Source organism: Dermochelys coriacea, chromosome 16 (genome assembly GCF_009764565.3).
Source record: "Dermochelys coriacea isolate rDerCor1 chromosome 16, rDerCor1.pri.v4, whole genome shotgun sequence".
NCBI classification, from domain to species: domain Eukaryota; kingdom Metazoa; phylum Chordata; order Testudines; family Dermochelyidae; genus Dermochelys; species Dermochelys coriacea.
This window is the reverse complement of record NC_050083.1, coordinates 5486091-5504881: the sequence shown is the minus strand read 5'-3', so window position 1 is coordinate 5504881 and position 18791 is coordinate 5486091. Positions and strand designations below refer to the sequence as shown.

Genomic DNA, 18791 nt, shown 5'->3' with positions numbered 1-18791 from the left:
TGGCCAGATGTTGCCACTGAACGCCTAGGGGCCCTTCTCCGCCCTCCATTCCAGGGGCGAGCCGAGAGCAAAACGCAGCCTAGGCAGGGGTGACGGGGGCTGGAAACTGAGGCCTGCACTGTCAGTGGCAGGGCAGTGGGACTAGCGTTACCGAGCAGGTCTGCCCAGCCTTCGGAGCAGGAACCAACTCCAGCCAAAAGTTTCCTCTCAGTAGGTCCCTGCACAGCACAGTTGTGGCCACTGCAGGGCTCCTCCTTTCTGCAGCCCCCCGAGGGAAACCTCAGAGGACTCGGACAGCCCTGGAGGGGTGGGGGCGGGGGCGGGGGGGGAAATGGTCACATCCTACTGCCCTGGCCCCCGGTGCGCCAGCGCTTTCCCAGCCGTGGGCTCTCTCTGTGCCCCTAGTTAGCTAGCCTTCAGACAGGCTCAGCGAGCGGCTGCTGCAGCACATCCCAGGGACAACCCTACCAAACAGGAATGGCAGAGTCTCTGGAGATGGACTTTAAGAGAGTGCTGGGCACCCCCCTCTGAAGATCAGGCCCCTACCACATGTCCCAAGCTGGGCCCCACAAAGGGAAGCGCCCAGAGTCACCGGCCAGCTTTGAAAATCCTGGCTGTGATGCAGAAAAAAAAAATCAACCAATGATCATCTGATTGGACCCCAATGGGGTCAGCTCAGCCCCTGACCTGCCCCCTCTCCTCCACCATCTCTGCCATGTATGTAGGGTTGCCACTTTTAGTTGGAATACCCCAGAGGTTTCATCACATGACAAACTTTAATTAAAGATCCACCTTTAATTCCTGGAGAGTCCAGGACAATCCTGGAGAACTGACAACTCTACGTGTACGGTCTAGCTCTCCCCTCAGTCCCTCCAAATGCTGCGCCTTCCCCGCTCTAGGACCCAAGATGACTAGATTAAAGCTAGCTCAGGTATGGCTACTGAAGTAGTGATCACAGCTTCCCCTCCAGACTGCTGCTGGGAACCTGCCTCGCCTTGGTGCCACTGGTCCTGTTCCAGTCTTAGCCCTGCCTCCCTCAGACCCCGGCTGGGACACTCCCCCCGATGCGGAGGAGCAGAAGTGCCCCTCACCTGTGCAGCCGGAAGCGGTCCGACGTGTACAGCATGTACTCTGAGACGTTGCGCCCTGTGATGTCCACCAGGATGTCCCCTGTCACCACCTTCATCTGGGGCGGGTGGCCTCCCACGCCGCTGGGGCAGGAGAAGCCCGTCCCCTGCATGGAGCAGGTGCATTTGATGGGCTCATGGATGATGCGGGGCAGGGACGGGGCCAAAGTGACGGTCTCTGAGGAGACAAGAGGAGACAGGTGACCCTCAGGAGCGCTCGTTCTGCAGAGCACCCACTCTGTGTCCAGGTGAGGGGCAGGGAACCCTGCAGCACTGCCCTCCTGTGACAGCCGTGGCTGTGACTGCTTTAGGGGGAGAGGGGAAAGCACCTGGGGCAGGAGCGAATGAGGGTTTTGGCTGTATGGCAATCACAGGATGTGACTACAGCTCAAGTAGACATACCGGAGTTTGCTTTAGTCTGGCTAGGTCAGGCATCAGAGCAGCGAAGACGTGGCAGCAAAGGCATGAGCAGAGGCCTGAGGAATCAGCCAGGGATCCGGGCAGATTTGTCCAGCCTGGGCTGAGGACTTCACTGCTCCAGGACCGAGCTGGCCAGATTAAAGCTAGCTCAGGTATGACTATCGGAGCGGCGATCCGTACCGACACACAGACACGTAGGGGGAAAGCAGACGTATTTCTGCGGCCCCCCAGCGTTGGAATTCAGACAGAGATGAGCTCCCAAGTGCTCACTGAGGCTGAATCTCTGTCCTTTAAGATGCCCCCATCGTTCATCCTCTTAAAATGACTTCTGGTTGCAAATGAACCAAAGGGGTGTTCAGAGAGGGTGAGGAGAATGAATAGGAGCATATGAGAGACTGAAACAACTGGGACTGTTACCTTAGAAAGGAGATGAACAAGAGGAGACATGATACAAGCAGATCAAATAATGAATGGTCTAAAGAAGGGAAACCTGGAGCTTCTGTTATCTCTGCCTCACAACATAAGGACAAGGGGACATTCAATAGAATTGAAAGGTCACAAATTCAAAACCCATACAAGGAAAGACTTTTTCACACAATACACATGTAGCCTGTGGAACTCACTGCCACAGGAAATCACCAAGGCCAAGAACGTAACAAGATTCAAAAAGGAATCAGGCACTTATCCGGACAGCAAGAACATCCAGAGCTCTGAGTTATGCTAACATATACTTCGGATGTGGTATTGAACTTCACGCTTCAGGGTCTGAGCTGATCTCTATTAGAAATGAGGAGGAGACCTACATGGGACACAAACTATCCCACATCTGCTATAGCGGGGTTCTTACACTCTGAACAGCTGGTTCCGGCCACCTTCAGAGCCAGGATGCTTGACTAGACAGACTTCGGGTCTGACCCAGTTTGGCAATTCCCATGTTCCTAAACCCTGTGGGCCCAGTAAAGCTCTGCCCCTCCCTGAAAGGCATTATGGGAAAGTCTCAGACAAGCCTGCCACTGGCTTGAGCAAAATGTGCTGCTCTGTGAGCCCCACAGCAATGCCAGAGATCCGCATTCTAATCCTCCCACCGCTGCCTTGTCTGGGCAGAGAATGTGTTGCTTGGCCGGAGGTCCCGTTTTCCCCCGACTCCTGCCAGGCCAGACATTACCTTTGACGGTGGAGGGGTACGTGGTGGAGTTCCAGGCGTGCACCATGTCGTCATCCATTGAGACGGGGTAGTCGGAGGGGGCAGGGGATGGGGGCGGTGGCACGAAGTTGGAGAGCGGCAGACCCTGGGTGAAGGAATCAACGCACATGGCATCGAAGTACTTGGCCGCCAGCATCTTGGACTCGTTGCTGTTGAGGTTCAGGGTCTGCACCAGCTGGTCCAGGGTGCTATTGAAGGCCGTCTTCAGCACACACGTGGCCCCCACCCCAGAGGGCAGGTGGAAGGTGTTGACAAGCTGCTGGGGGCTGGCATCGGGCGACAGCTTCATGCTATGGAGAGGGACCGCAGGTAAGAAGGGCTTAGTGAGCAGGGGATGCTCCTGTGGCTCCTCTGGGTCAGTCATGCTCCCTAGGACGGGCCTGAGAAACCCTCTTGCTTGCAGGCCAGTCTCCGAAAGTGATATTCCAGGAGGGGCCGGGCCCCCACTGGCTTCAGGGGCCCTGCTCCTCACAGGGCTTGGCCAGTGCCAAGTCCTACCACTGCAGTGCCTGCCGAGCAGGGGCCGTGGAGCCTGCACTCTGGCTTGGGGGCTGAAGGGGACTGGACGGCACAGGGGAGGGACTAGAGGGCCTTTCACTGGCAGGTCACTGACTCAAATCCAGCCCAGGCCGATAGCCACGGACAGGCCTCAACGGCCCACAGCTCGGCACATCACAGAACTGCTCTCTCTAGGTGCCACATGGCCGGCAGCCTGTATGAGGGCACTGTGGAGGACTGTGCCCTCCCTGCTAGCGGGGCACCCTCCCGGGCGGGTGCGGTGTGGCACTGGGTGGTGGATAAAGAGATGGAGGAGGGATCAGTGCCAGATGCAGAGCAATGACCCTGCATGGCAAGAAGCGCCCAGCCTCCCCTGACAGATCCCGTGCGGCAGCAGCAGTCACGGCAGGGCACCCTGCGGCTGCGTGGTTGAGCCCCCCTCCCCTCCTTCCTGCGGGCGTGGGGAACAGGACGGGGGCGTAGGATGCTGTTCCCCAGGCAGCGCCAGGCCTCTCACCGGTATTCGCGCCGCTCCTCGTCGGCATAGGGGATGAAGTTGCCCTTGGGCTGGGTGTAGTTGTGATACTGGGACGGCGAGAGGATCAGAGGAGGCAGGTCACCTGGGGAGAAAAGGGGCACCTTGAGCAACCTCCCTGGGGGTGGTGGGTCCCCCATCCCCTCCCTGCTCTGGGCTGGAAGGCCAGCCCAGGACCCCTGTGAAAGGCCCAGGGCACAGGGCAGGCCCAGCAGCACTCCCCACGTTCCAGATTTACTGGGTGACTTCTAGCTGGTCAGTCCCTCATCCCATTCCCCATCCACACCCAGGTAGCCGTCAGGCAGCCGGGAGCCAGAGATGTGGGCACACATGCAGTGCACATGCAGCTCTGCCAGGAGGCAGGCAGGGAGGCCAGCGTCCCAAGGGGAGCAAGAGGTGACACTGCAGCCTGGCATGGGGGGTGGGGAAAGGAGCTACTGCCCCTCCCCCAGTCAGGGCCAGTGCCCGCACTCACCTATTTCGGGCACAGAAAGCGCCACCGTCATGGCCACGCAGACAAAGAAGGCGGGCAGCAGGATCTGCGAGAAGAGGGCCTTGGTGTTGCGCTTGGCGCAGTGGAAGCGTTTGACGATCAGCCCATGGAACTGGCGCAGCTTGAGCCAGGAGCCCTCCAGCTTAAAGCTCCCCTGTCCCACCAGGGGCTGGTCCACAGCCTCGGCGTCAGCCTCTTGGCCTGGAGCAAGGGAGAGTGACGGGGAGTGGGAAGAGACACGCAGAGGGGGTCAGGCTCTCTCAGAGGCCATCAAGCTCCTTCCCCAGCCCCCACTGCCTCCTCCTCAGGACTCAGCCAGGAATCAGCTTGTGCAGTCAGTGATGTAGGACATGGTTCTCCGCACAACCCCGTCATGCAGCATGGGGCTCCCCCTGGGGGACTGTGCCCAGGGAGAGGAGGCGGGACGCCAGCCCCAGTACCTGCCAGGCTCCCCTCCCCAGGGCTGGGCTGAGCTCTGAAGAGCTGCAGCTACAGAGTTAACGTGGGGTGCACGTGGAAATGCAGAATCCTAGATGCAGGTCGGGGATGGGGAGTTGGTGTCAGACATTGTTTTCTAAACTCACGTAACCCTTATGCCAGCCGCTGCCCTGGCAGTTTCAGCGGGTTAATACAACGGACACTTGTACGTACCTGACCGTATCCCCCAACCCAAAAGGTACACACAGAGTAGGGGGGGAAAGCAGCACCCCCGTGAACAGAGAGGAGCCCGGGCAGGCATGTTATTTCTTATATGCGCGGGAGACAGGAGAGGGTATTTCACAATCCCCCTGACACACAATCGCACCTTCCTGTGCGCAACCCAACCTACATAGTGCCAGTCCCAGGTCATACAGGGCGACAGCGAGGGAGCCAGGAACAGAGCTCAGGGCCACAACCCCCAGGTCACCTGCTCAAACCATTAAACAACCGACTCTCACTAGGTCCCCCATAACAAAGCCGTAGAGCAGGGGGAGGTGGCACCTTTGTTCCAGCGCTGCAGCCCTGGGGACGTCAGCTCAGAGATCCCTCACAAGCTCACCTCCGAATCCAGAGGTAGGAGGGCTCAGGCCAGGGGAAAGAAGCTTTGGTTTTAAGCCACGTTGGCTGCTCTGTTTTTGTTAGGGGGCAAAGGGGTAACACAACGGAGATTCTTTTCTCTTGGTTCAATCGCATTGTGTTTGTAACCAAGGAAAGTTCATTTTGCTGGCTATACTGAGATCGAGCAACCTGAGGCAGATGCTTTGAAGGGAGTCATGACCCAGCAGGGTCAAAATCCTGCCAACGTCATGTCACAGCTCCCGTGCCACACGTCTGTGCCCACCTGCCTCAGTGCTTCCCCCAGCAGGCCATGGGAGCCCCCAGTCTCCTGCTCCATTTCGGAGGCGAGGAGAAGTCAGGCCCTTCCATGAAGGCCTCCCTCAGGGAGACACGCCTGACAGATGTCAGCAGGGGAAGCAAGAGGGACTGGGGAAGCGGTAGGGCCACAACTGTTTTTTGATGGAAAATTGGGTTTTTGATAGAACAATTTTGGGGGATGAAAAGTGTCTGCTTTCCTGAAACGTGTTGATTGTGAAATGCCACTATGGTGCCTCAGCGGTAGTTCAGGTGTCACAACACAAAAAGTGGGGGTCACCAGATGAAATTAACAGGCAGCAGGTTTAATTCAAACAAGAGGAAGTACTTTATCCCACAATGCCCAATTAACCTGTGGAACTCATTGGCATAGGATAGTGTGAAAGCCAAAAATATAAGTGGGTTCACAAAAGAACTGGGTAAGTTCCTGGAGGATAGGTCCATCAATAGGTATTAGCCAAGATGGTCGGGATGCACCTTCATGCTCAGGGAAACCCTGAACCTCTGACTGCCAGAAGCTAGGAAGGGAAGACAGGTGGGAGTCCTCCAAAGTTGCCATGTTCTCTACCCTCCCACTGAAGCTCCGGTATGTTGAAGACAGGATACTGGGCAAGCTGGCCCATGGTCTGACCCAGTGCGGCAGCTCTTATATTCTTACACCTCATGCTCCAGTTCTTTTCTATAGGCCAGGCTCCTCAGCCAGACCTCATCTCCCATGGTGCACTGCCTTGCAGGGAGACCAGGGTGCATCATGGGAGATATAGTCCAGACAGGGAGTCTGGCTTTTGGGACCATGAGGAACCTGAACTACAACTCCTAGGAGGCACCGCAGCACCAGTCGAGAATTAAAATATTTTGGTTCTTGATTTGTTGCTGAAAATTCAAAAATTTTATGTGAAAAATTTTGACAAGAGCAATTTCCCCCTCATTTTTATTGAAATTTGCATAGCCCCCCTTCCTCCCCCATTTCCTCATCAGCTCTTGTCAGGAGTTTGACTGCTGGGATATCGACCAAAGTGAGGAATTGGCTGCGTCTGAAATTTTGAATGGGGTTTGCAATCCGACTCGGGTCTTGGTGTCGGGATTCTGGGATATCAGAGGAGATTCTGTACTATGCTCCCTGCTCAGCCTTCATACTTGATCCACATGCTAATGCTTCCCAGGGTATTATGCAGCCCTGACATTCAGTAACGGGATCCCTGGGGTATCCGGAGAGGAGAGAAAAAACACAATGTCCCCAAATGCTCCATGATAAGAGCAGTGGAATAACTCCAAAAAAGAACTGCGAATAAAAAGGTGGCCGCTGGGTCACTGTTGTTTGTGGATTGTATGTTTTATTATTCAAATACCGTGGGAGGACTCCTGGGAGTTCCTGGGAACATGTCACTCATTTTAACACAAACCTTTGTGCTGGGCAGTGCATTGCTTGCTATTTCAGATTTGCCATTCTCCTAGTTAATCCCAGTCATCCAGTCAGGGAGCAGAGCAAACTAGCATAAGATTCAGGTGACTAACCCCATGCCACCAATAGCCAACAGGAGGAAGGGAGACTAGAAGCATTTGCACGGGGTATATGGTGGCTGGTCTCAAAGAGCGAATACGTTTGGAGTTCTCGTTCGCTTTGTGAATGAAAAGGGGCCGAGTTTGCAATGAATACCAGTGCAGTGCTACCCACTGATCCAAAGGAAGTTAGTCAAAGGGATGCGTCCACATGCAGCAAAGGACACTGCTAGATTCTAGAGCTGTAGTCTGTGTACGCAATCAAACAGCCCCCCTCGCAGTTCCCACTCCCCACCCAAAAGAACCCCAGGAGCTCTCAGCTGAAATGCTGCCAGAACTCCCTGAACTCATGGCTTCCCCGCCCAAGGGCTCCCCACCAAGTTTCAGGGGGCTGCCCTCACCCCCTCCCTGTCTTTAGGCCTATTTTTCCATGTAACGGGGGTCCCAGGATGGACAGGCTCGAGGCAGGAGCTCGTCTGACCGGACCCCGCAGTGCATGGGGCATGAGCGTTCAAACAGGTCCCTGCCAGCCATCCCTCTTGAGGGAGGAGAAAGGCACTCAGCCCCAGCCCTGGCAGGACGGAAAGGTCTGGTCAGAGCCGGTAGCAGGCTCCACACATCCCCTGACCCTGGGATTCCTGAGAGCGGAACCGGGACACAGCGGCCCCCCACCCCCGCTACCAAAGTCAAGGCCAGCGGTGCGGCACCTTACAAACCTTGCAGACTGACGTTATCAGGGTCCTGCAGATTATCAAACAACGGAGAGTAATCCCCAAAGAACTCCGAATAAGCCCCACCTTCATCGCCCCGCATGGAGCCCACCGAGGAAGCCGAGCGCAGGGACACCTGCGAGTGGGCCAGGCTGGAGCAGGTCACCAGGTTGCTGAGCTCCACCTCCGGCTTCTCGGGTGCCTCCACGTCAGAAAGGGGCTCCCCGTTGGCCTCGGGCTTCAGGCCCATATGAGGAGCCGGTGGCTGCAGGGCGTCTTTCTTGGACTCCTTCATGTCTGGAAGGAGAAGGGAGCCGGTGGGGTTTGTGCAGCACAGGTACAAGGGGAATGTCGCAGGGGAGCAGCCCTCCTAGGGCATCCCACTCACTCTCCAGCAAGAAACCACCATCAGGGACTGGCTGTAACACCTTAGCTAGGCACCCAGATACCAAGGGCCTGGGCATGCCCGGGTGGGGAACGTGGCTCTTCCTTAATACCCTGAAACCCCAGCATAGCAGGAGCCACCTTAGCACTTCAGGGTGTGCCCTGGTACAGTGAGTACCCCAGCTCCCCTCTCAGTGCTGGCCAGGGCAGGTACTGGCCCTGTCTAACAGGAATACACCCCAACGATATTTCACACTGACATAGGGCCTTTCATCCCCCAGGATCCCAAAGTGCTTTACAAACCTCATGCTGAACTACAAACCACAGGACAAAATGCGGCCACTGCTGGGGTGGAGTGTGGCAAGCATTTAGCATGCATCATTCCATGCTACCTTTGGAGAGGGTGCCCCTGCCTTCAGGCCAAGGGCACTCCCCTGCTCTCAGGCAAACAGAATGGATCCCTAAGGCCCAAGTGCAGCAGACAGGAGCAAGGGTTACAGCCAAGATACAGGTATTAAAAAGCAACAATCAAAGCAGCTGTCACAGCTGCATTAACATGACGCTGGGGTCTCGCGCTATGGCTGGCTTGGTGCTAGCACAGTGTAACAAATGCACCTCCTCTACCCCACCCTCACCCCCCAGCTCTGCCATCGCACCTCTGTTCTGCCCTAAAACATCCACTCCTTAGTCCAGCCCTTTCCTGCCCAGCTCTATGGATTCACCTCTGTAGGCTTCCCCTGAGCAGAGACTTCCAGCAATGGATCAATGCTCAATGGGGCGACATAGCAAACTCGGTTTGTTAATGTAAGGCCGCTAACCCAGGGTATCTCCAACTCTCCACAAGCCAGCATACTGAGGCACTTACACGCGCGCACACACCCCTTACCGACATCGCTGTTCTCCAGGGACAGATCCTCCTCCGACACCTTGAGGAAGACCTCCTCCAGGGTAGTGTCCATCAGCCCAAAGCTGGTCAGCTCCAGCTCCCCCAGGCTCTGCTCCAGGTGCTGTGAACAAGGAACAAGGGTGAGGAGCGGAGGGAGACCACAGCAAAGAGCCATCCCAGAAGCTCCCGGCTAAGCGGTAATCAGCCCACATGCCTGCCAGCCCAGCACTCCCTGTAGCACAGGGACCTTCAGAATTCCCCCATCCCACAACGGCCAGGCAGGGAGAAAGACAAAGGGCAAGAGGTCTGATGGCTGCCTGTGTGAGCGCTGACACATGGCGATTAAACCAGGGACCTCCAGAGTGAAAACCATGAGCTGCTACAGCTTGAGCCTCAGCTGTCCCAGACTCCTGGCCTGGCATTGGTAACACATTCTGCCGGAAACCAGGCTCCTGGGTTGATCTGCAGACCCATCACGAGCATCCCCCGCGTCCTCCCTCTCACCACCCACCTCCACCGGAACGCAGCACTGGAGCTAATGCAGTGCCCATGGGGTGGCTAGCGCTGTGAAAGCAGAGAGCCCATAACCCCATCCTGAGCAACCAGAGTCTGAACAGAGCAGCACTCCCTTCTGGTGGGAAAAGGAGAGGGGCGTGCTTGTCCCAGCGACCCAGGCCCCTCTGTGCTGCTGGGCTGGGGGATGCCTGGAGCAGCAGTGCAGGCTTGGGGCAAGCTAGGGAGCCCCGCAGTAAGTGCAGGCACCAGGGAGCTAGGAGAATTACAGCACGCAGGACAGACTATCCCAGGAGAAAACAACGCTGGGCAGGGTGACAGCACACATAGGGCAATGCCCCTGTGCAAGGGCAAGGAACATGCTCTGGGCTGGATCTGCAAATGAGCCTAAGGGAATGAGACACCCAAATCCCTTGGACTCCTTGGCAAATCGCAGCATAACAAATAATTCAGTGCTACTCCCATGGGCGCCTCTCCACCCACCAACCAGCGAGTGCCCAGCCCAGCTCCCATGGGCCCACCTCTGCCAACCATCCAACAAGCGCCCAGCCCAGCTCCCACGGGCACCCCTACAACTGCAGTCAGCAAACACCACTACACTGTTCTTGTAAAACTACAGCCAAAGTTGTACTACAAACTACAGCTCATAGTCCCACGTCTTTGCCCCCACTGCGCTCCCCTGCTCTGCGAGCAGCTTCTCCTCCCCACTCAGTAACTGGCGTCTTGAAGGGCCAGTACCTGGAAGAGCCTCTCGAAGCAGCCCTTCTTGACGGCCTCGCTGGGCAGGATGTAGGAGAGCTCCGTGTTGGTGTTGGAGATCAGCAGGCAGGAGGCCACGTACTTCTTAATGAACTGGGTGACGCGGGGCTCAGAGCAGGGGCTGGTGGAGGAGTGGGAGAGAGGGCTGTGCGTCTGCCCTGAGTCTAGCACCGGGAGGAAGCAGAGAAGATCGGGTCACTTCACACACCCAGCTCTGCCTGGGCCCAGAGTCCTTGGATTTTTCTTTCCAGGACCCAAAAGCTGATGCTACTTTTTTGTTTTATTTTAAACTCTGCTTTTTTCAGCGACTCTCCCGCTGGATTCACAGCTGGGATCCCAGCTGTGCATGCACTAAGAAAACCGTGCCCACACTGCCCAGCCCTGGAGGAACAGCCCCTGGCCTGAGAAGGGAATTTAGCCTCCATGGCCCATTGGCCTCTCTGCCAACATTCCCAACAATAGGGCCAGCTCCTACGGGTGCAATCGTACACAGACCCCCAGCCACTGAGGGAGAAGTGAGATCACAGAACGTATTTCTCACAGGATACCCAGCAGTAACAACCTGCCATTGCTAGCAACATGGGCTGGATTGAAACCACCCCCTGGAGGTGAAGGGCTCCATGCAGCACGTTACCCTGAGCCCTTGAGCCCAGGGAGCAGGTGCGATCTGTGCTGAACAAGGGCTCCTCAATCTGCAGTTTGGCATGGGAGTATAAGGGCCTGAAGAGGGGGGGGGCGGATGAGCCCCAAGTCACAGTGGCTCTCATGGGAACTTCAGGTGCTCCCATATGATTTTAGATGTCCAAGTTTGGCAGTGTCTGACCTTCCTCTTTGGGTTGGTTGGTCATTTCGTTTTGTGCAGGTCTGGGGGGAAATTCACCACTGAAACTTTTTTCTCCTCCTGCATGGAAAATTAGGTTTGCAGCTCAAAATCAAAGCCACCCAGGAGAAGCATTATCACAGGAAAATGGAAAGCCCAAGACGCTGGCGGGGGGCAGTGCGGGAGTTCTGACAGTTTTTGGAAAAACAGTTTCAGTCTTTGGCAATTTGGGATTTTCTGACCGGAAGTCAGACTTTTCTGCAGGAAAAACCTCCGCTTTCTGACCAGCCCTAATCTGAAGGGATTTCCTTTGCTCACTGCGCCTGGCCAGTCTAGGGTACTTTGCATGCTCTCAAAGGTCTTTCCTGCAAGAAAGCCTTTCTTCAGGTATTCAGTAAGAGCCACAGACTGGATGCTGACAGGCAGGAAGAACTAGGGCCTTCCTCCTCCTGGCTGCAAAGCAAAGACAGGCCAGGTCGGGAGGCATTCTGGGGACAGAGAAGGCGGGAGCACTCCACTGATCTCAACGCACCATGCACACATTAAATTGCTTTGCTCAGTAGTTGTCAGTTTCTCCAGCCCTGAGATGGAAACCCTGGCTGCTTCAAGAAATGGCGTAGAACCATCAATCAGTGTCATTGTAGCATCTCTAAGCACCTCGCAAACTCCCACTCCAATGGGAATGTAATAGCATCAGAAAAGCAATAGCCCTCAGAGATTCGCCCCACAGGCCCCATGCTTCCTGTGCATGGGAATGAAGGGGACTACTTTTCCTTTCCCCAGTGGTGGAAACAGAGGATCATGGGACACTGGTGGTAAGAGCCCTCTGCTTACACAGAGAACAAAGGGAAAATCCCTAAAGCCTACACTGGAAAACAGATCCACCAGCAATGGGCCCTCCCGGAACCAGTGCTGAAAAAAATCACAGCTCGTCGGGAATTCTTCAGCAAAACGGTTTTCATTTGAAAATGCTGATTCAATCGAACCAAAACTTTCAAGGACCTTTTGTCAGGTGCAGACTGGAATTTATGGCCCAAAGCATACTTGAACCTAGGTCCCTGACCTGCCAGGTGAGCGCCCTAACCACTGGGCTACAGAACCACTCACACGCTAATTCTCTAGGCCAACAAATATTGAATTATTTATACAAAGCAGAACCGCTCCAATAGGCAAGGGCATGAGAGCGAGTGCAAGTGACTAACTCTACAGCTGGATGGGTTACAGGGGATCAATCACTGGATGATTCCCTGTTCTGTTCATTCTCCCTCAAGCACCTGGCATTGGGCACTGTCGGAAGACAGTATCCTGGGCTATATGGACTTTTGGTCCGACCCAGTATGGCCATTCTTATGTTCTGGGCACTCCCATGGGACGTGGGAGCCCCAGGTCCCAGTGCTTGCTCTGAATCAGGCACATCCCAGGCAAATGTCCTAAGCACAGGCTACTGGCTGTATTGGAGTGTCTCACTCCTAGGTGTTTTCAAAAAGAAGTTGAAAGTTCTTGATTTCATTCCAACCCGGAGCAAACACAAATTGCAAAGCCTGGCCATTTTTCACAAAACAGGAATGTAGTTTTCTGGCCAGCCCTCCTGAGAGCGACTAGCGCAGCTGGGACAAAAACAACTCAACCCTGCTTGCTGTAACGGGTCAGATCCTGTCTGCATTAGCAGCTAAGCTGTTTCCCAACTTGGACTGGGGGGCAGACTCCCTAGCGCGGGTGCGGCGTGCCCGCTGACTAACCTGTGCCATTCCTGGAGTCTGACTGCTTCTTCACCACCGTCAGCTTGTAGCCGTCCCCGTAGGTGCTCTTGAGGAAGAGCGGGGAGCCGCAGCACTTGAGCTTGCCATGGGAGATGATGGCGATGCGGTCCCCGAGCAGGTCGGCCTCGTCCATGTGATGTGTGGAGAGCAGGATGGTCCTTCCTGCCAGGCCAGGGACAAGCGCAGGGGAAGAGGCATCAGAGAGGGGTGAGTGGGGAACGCACTGCAGAGCAGCCCCAGGGACACCCAAGGAGGCACAACGCAGCATCTGCTGCCAGGGACAACGTACCCTCTACCAAGCAGTCGTTACTTAAGGAACCTGCCACATAGACCATAGCATAATCTGCCTCACAGAGCCATTGGATCCACGGGACTCAGAGTGCTTTGCGAAGGGGGGGTGGGGCAGTCTTACTATCCCTATTGTACAGCTGGGAAACTGAGGCAAGGAGCAAGGAAGGAAGGGATTTGCCTCAGGTCACCCTGGAAGAGCATGCAGAGGCAGGAATAGAGCCCAGGAGTCCTGACTCCAAGTCCTGTGCTATAAGCACTCACTGCTGGGCCTATCTCAGCTGGTACAAACAAGGATTTTTATTTGGTACTCAGTCATAACCAGAGTCCATTCCCTAAAATCCAGCCCCGGCTTTCCTCTCCCTCCAGACACATGGTCAGGTTGAGGCAATGCTCCCGTTACTCACTAGAATTACTCCTGGGGGAATTCTGCACTACTATGTGCAAGCATAATTAATGAGCGCTACATATTTTTAATTTTTTGCGCAGAAAAAAGCTTCTGTTGAAATGTTGCTGCAGTTCTGCCTTTTTCTCACCAGAGGGCACTGTGGTGATAGAACAAAGCAGCAGCTCCCTGCCAGCGAGGGAAGAGAAAGAGCCTGCCTTCTTTGCAGCAGGCCAGGTCAGGAGAGAGGGGCTATGTGGAGACAGACAGCATGGGGTGCTGGGAGGGCCAGACAGGGGCTCATAAGGGCTAGTGGGTGAGGACAGACTGGGGCAGGGGCTGAATGGGAGTGGAGGCACAGGGCAACATGATAATGAGGGAGGGGGTGCAGAGCTACATAGGGACGGGGCATGGCTGGGTGGAGGCACAGAGACACATGGGGACAGGGGGGAGAGGATGCTGGGACACGGGGAGTGGGTATCTGAGTGGGGATGGAGGGACATGTGGACAGGGGTGCAGGAACACATGGGGATGGGGGCAGATGTGCCTAACTGAATAGGAAAGCCTAGGGGTCAGCCAGGGTCTGTATGGGGGAAGCTCCCTAACAATCCCTCCCTGCCCCCGCAAACCGTTCCATACCTTTCCCCACCCACATCCAACAACCCTCCAAGTTCACACCCAGGCTCCTTCCCAGAAATTTACTTCCCTCTCCCTCAGCTCCTCCGTTACCCCTGACTCCCCCCCAGCCTTTGCACTGCTTCTAAGTGGTGCAGGAAATACAGTTCGTGTTGTAGTTTAAACGAATTATTACTCAGAGTTCTGTATAAATATGCCTAAGAAGGAAGTATTTGTCAAAAAACATTTCCTGAATCTTTTTGTTGTCTGTGTTGTTTCAGACATGCTTGCTGACAGGTATTTTGAAATAAATGACCAAAAATAATTGAAACTTGTGTAATTATATTGTGTTATTTTGACAAATAATATGCAGAATTTTGCAGAATTTTTTCTTGCAGAATTTTTTATGTTTTAGTGCAGAATTCCCCCAGGAATAACTCTTACAGTGCAGCCTTTGTTAACCAAGATTCATCACCCAGGGCAGTGGCAGGAGAATCCTGGTGTGGAGTCTCGCGCTGCATAGAATGGACCTCTGACAGGGATAAGAGCCACCGCCATGCTCTGGGTTGCTCACCGGGTTTGTATTTGAGGATCAGATCCCAAATAGCCTACGTGCGTATGGGTCACACCAGCAGTGGGCTCATCCAAGATAACAGCCCGCGATCCACCCACGAAGGCGATGGCCACCGACAGCTTCCTCTTCATCCCTCCTGACAGAGTCTGCACCAGGGAGTGCCGCTTGTTGGACAGTTCCAGGTCTTCGATCATCCTGGGGACAGATCCGACACAGATGTTACAGCCCAGTCACACACAGGCTTGTGAGCAGGGCTGGGGAAATGCATGTGCACTGCTGAAGGAGATCTCAGAGTTAACAGCCCACAGAGATTAATGGGGCAGTTCACACCTCCCAGAGATACTGTTTCAGGCTCTTTGCAGACTCAGATACACTGGGTATGATCAGCTGAAAGGTTTTCTCTGCAACCACAAGGGTTAAAAAATACAAGCTTTTAAAATGAAAGCTTAGCTTTCACCGCCCAAGGCCAAGAGTTTCAACAGTGGCTGGGGATTTTAGGTGCCCAACCTGAGACTCCTTAAAGGGGCCTGGCTTTCAAAAAGTGCTAAGCACCCGCCATCTGAAAAATCAAGCCCTTTAAGGTGTCTCAAGTGGGGCTCCCACAATCACTAACTACTTCTGAACATCTTTGCCCAATTCTGCACTAAGGGGTGCACTCTGGGGCCAGTCCCACAGAGCACTGGGGCTCTGGTCAAAGTCCACTAGATCTGCTCGAGCAAAATGGTTCACATCAAGACAGCGATGGCTGTTTATTGCCTATGGAGGAGTCACGGGCCAGGGCTGGTCCCTACTTGTCCATCTCCTTGCGGATCTCCTCCTCCGCCATGCTCTTAAGCTGCGAGTAGAACCAGAGGTGCTCCTCCACTGTCAGTTTATCAAAGAGCACGTTGTGTTGGGGACACATGCCCAGGTTCTTCCGGATCTCGTCCATCTCTGTACGGATGTCATGGCCATAGATGGTAGCAGAGCCCGAAGTTGGGGGGAAGAGGCCAGTCAGGATGGACCTGGGAAAGAAACAGGGCAGCATCAGCTCTTTCCCATGCCTGGAAATGCGGTGATTGCCTAGCACAGCTTCACGGCGTGCTGCTCCGGGAAGGGCCCTTGGGAAGCTTTGCCCTGCGGAACAGCACTGCCCAAGCTGCCTGAGGCCAACGGATGCCAGAGGAGGGCCCAGCCCATCCAGTGTGTGCACTAGCTTGTTATAGCTCCACCTTGAGGGGCCTTCACAACCCCACCCCTCCCCGCCCCCAGATTGGCGCCTCTCCCCCACACTCCCTTCCACATGAGCCTCCCACCCCGCACTAAGCATATGCCCTCCTCCTTCAAACCCGCCCTGGTAAAGCCTTGACTCCTCCTCCCACCCGGATCAAGCCACGGACCCTGGGCACTGCCAAGTGCTGAGTGCCTGCTGAATGAACCCCAACATTGCTGATAACTGGCAGCATTGCAGAGCTGGTGGGCAGTGTGTGGCACAAAGATATGGGTGAGGACAGAGCCTGGGAGCCAAGGCTAACCCCACGGTGACAGCGATCGTGTAGCCCTGTCAGTGTCAGAGGTGGTGAGAAGCTGCCCGGGCATGTGAGAGCTGCCCACCCTCATCCCATGGCTGCCCCTGCACCAATTTCTTCATGTCATCGCCCGTGGCAGGGCTCCCCAGCCCATCACTCACATGGTGGTGGTCTTGCCCGCCCCATTGTGCCCCAGGAAGGACACCACTTGGTTCTCATAGAGGTTCAGGCTCAGCTTGTTCAGCGCCATCTTCTTGTCAGTCTTGTAGACCTTGGTGAGCTTGTCCACACACACGACGAGCGGCAAGTGGTTCGGCTCCTCCTCTATGCCACGCGTCTCCTCTGCAACAAGAGCAGGGAGGTGGTGGGCAGGGGCCTGGGGTGTCTCCCAGCCCCGCAGGGCAGGCTCCGTCAGCATGTGCAGGGAGCCAGGGGACCGTATGCCACCCAGCACTGACCCGGGGCATGCTCCCTAGGGAGACGGGCAGTGGGGCAAAGTGCCACTAAGCCGCAGGGGTGCTGCCACACAGGATATGCTGTGATGCTTTAATTACATGGGACAGCGTTGCTAAAGCCAAGCCATACACCAGGGCCCATGCTGCCCCACCCGGCTCCCAGCCATGTCAGCTCAGGGACAAAAGGGGCTGGAGGCATCAGCTGGACTGAGCAGTTGCAGCAGGGACCTGCAGGCTCCAGCCAGAACCAGTGCGATCAGGGCCCAACAGCGCTCTACACCCCTTACCCTGACTGGCTGTGGGCTCCAGCCTCCTCCTCCCCCTTGTCCCTACCTCTTCTCCTTTATCCCTCCCCCACTTGCGAATCCCCTCCCAAAACGATAACAAACAAATGGGCAAAGAGAGCCCTGGGGGCAGGGTCCCGCCATGGGCCAGCCTTGCCTCATCCCTTGCCTAGCTAGCCCTGCCCTGCCCCAGCCCTTGCCTACCTAGTCCGGGAGCTCTTCAGGGCAGGGGCTGCCCCCTGTTCTGGGATTGTGCAGCGCCCAGCACGATGAGGCCCCCTAGGCCCTGCCCTAATAGAATAAGCCCCAGCTGACACGCATCAGCGTTGCTGGGGTGAACCCACTGCACCATGCTGATTGCCACCAGCGAAGGATCTGGCCCTCGCTTTGTGTCTTGCCGAAAATCTGCCCTTCCCCCCTCTCCCACTTCCGCACTCACTCTGCCAAAATTCCACTTCCTCCTCTGGCACCTTCTATCAGAGTCTCTCAAGGATCTGGGGACAGGGATGAATTTGGCCCCATACCACATCCGTGAGGCCAGCCTGTATTATGACCCTCGCTTGGGGTAAACGACAGCACAGGGTCAATCTCCTCTGCGAATCGAGGGGCTTTTCTAAGTGGGTTAGCAGCGCGAGCTCAGCGCCAGGCTGTAACTCACTGCTGAGCCGAGTGGAAAGCCCGGGGGCTGGGGAGTCACTGCTGGGCTAACCCTAGTTCAGAACACACCAGTTTTGGCAGGCCTGACCCCCACCCCCGCCCAAGAGAGGAGGTGCGACTGGCTCGGTGCCACAGTGACTGAGCCAGGAACAGAGGCCAGGTCCCCTGTACCCCAGCCCTTTCCCCACTGGCCCCTCCCCGTCGTCTCTGCACTGCCCAGCCTGCGGGCACTCTTACCCAGCCGCCTGTTCTCCATGGCGCAGGCCTGATCCTCCTCCATGATGCTGAGGTGGGTGGTTCTAGACCAGGGCCAGGTCCACTCCCAGGTTTCGACCCGACCATTCCCGAGCCAGTAGGACTTCTGGAAGGGGAAGTACCAGGGCCGGGGGAGCCCATACATGCCTGCGAAGGAAAGGAGATCAGCCGTGGTGCTGGGGTTCATGCAGGAGGCCCACAGCGTGCACTGGTGCGGCCGAAAGTTGTGGCCTCCCCCCAGAAAGTGGGGGACAGTGGGAACAACACACAGAGCCCCGTAGAAGATCACTGGGTGGCTGGGTACACCCCTCCAACTCCCAGGAGTGTTCATGAACATGGCCAGATGCTGACCTGCCCCCACCCCCTGCATTCACAGCCATGCATGGGAAGGCTATTGATAGGCCCTCCTTCCATCCCAGTCAGATTGGTGCCACCCTGCACCTGACCCCCTTGGGCTGCAGGAGGAGCCCCTGGCCTGTACCTGGGTGCACGGCCTCAATGTACCACGTCAGCACACCGTAGACCACAGCATCCACGATCAGCATCATCATGGAGAGCAGGAGGTTGAAATCGTCGCCTTCCACGGGTGACTGGCTGAAGGTGTGCCACTGGATGCCCACGCCGGCCACCTCGTACAGCGCAAAGTATTTGGAGCCCAGCCCGAAGGCTGTGGTTGACATGAGAGACTGAGCCGGGGAGAGGGAGGTTAGTGTGAAAGCTGCTCCACTAAAGTTCTGGGCAGCAATCCCCTAGCCAGGTGCTCCGGGGTGGGGGGGTAAGGCATCAGGGCTACGGACGGGCAGAGGGG

General features: G+C 56.0%; 1 protein-coding gene across 1 annotated transcript in view; it reads right to left on the bottom strand.

Moving 5' to 3' along the window:
- Positions 1–18791, bottom strand: part of ABCA2 (ATP binding cassette subfamily A member 2) — a 131653-nt gene that overhangs the window by 20893 nt on the left and 91969 nt on the right. Inside the window, 14 exon segments of the mRNA XM_043498611.1 lie at positions 1092–1305; positions 2713–3041; positions 3767–3869; positions 4260–4478; positions 7847–8137; positions 9111–9231; positions 10362–10546; positions 12942–13124; positions 14825–14874; positions 14876–15019; positions 15616–15828; positions 16494–16674; positions 17966–18130; positions 18465–18669. Coding sequence (XP_043354546.1) covers positions 1092–1305; positions 2713–3041; positions 3767–3869; positions 4260–4478; positions 7847–8137; positions 9111–9231; positions 10362–10546; positions 12942–13124; positions 14825–14874; positions 14876–15019; positions 15616–15828; positions 16494–16674; positions 17966–18130; positions 18465–18669 — 2603 coding nt within the window.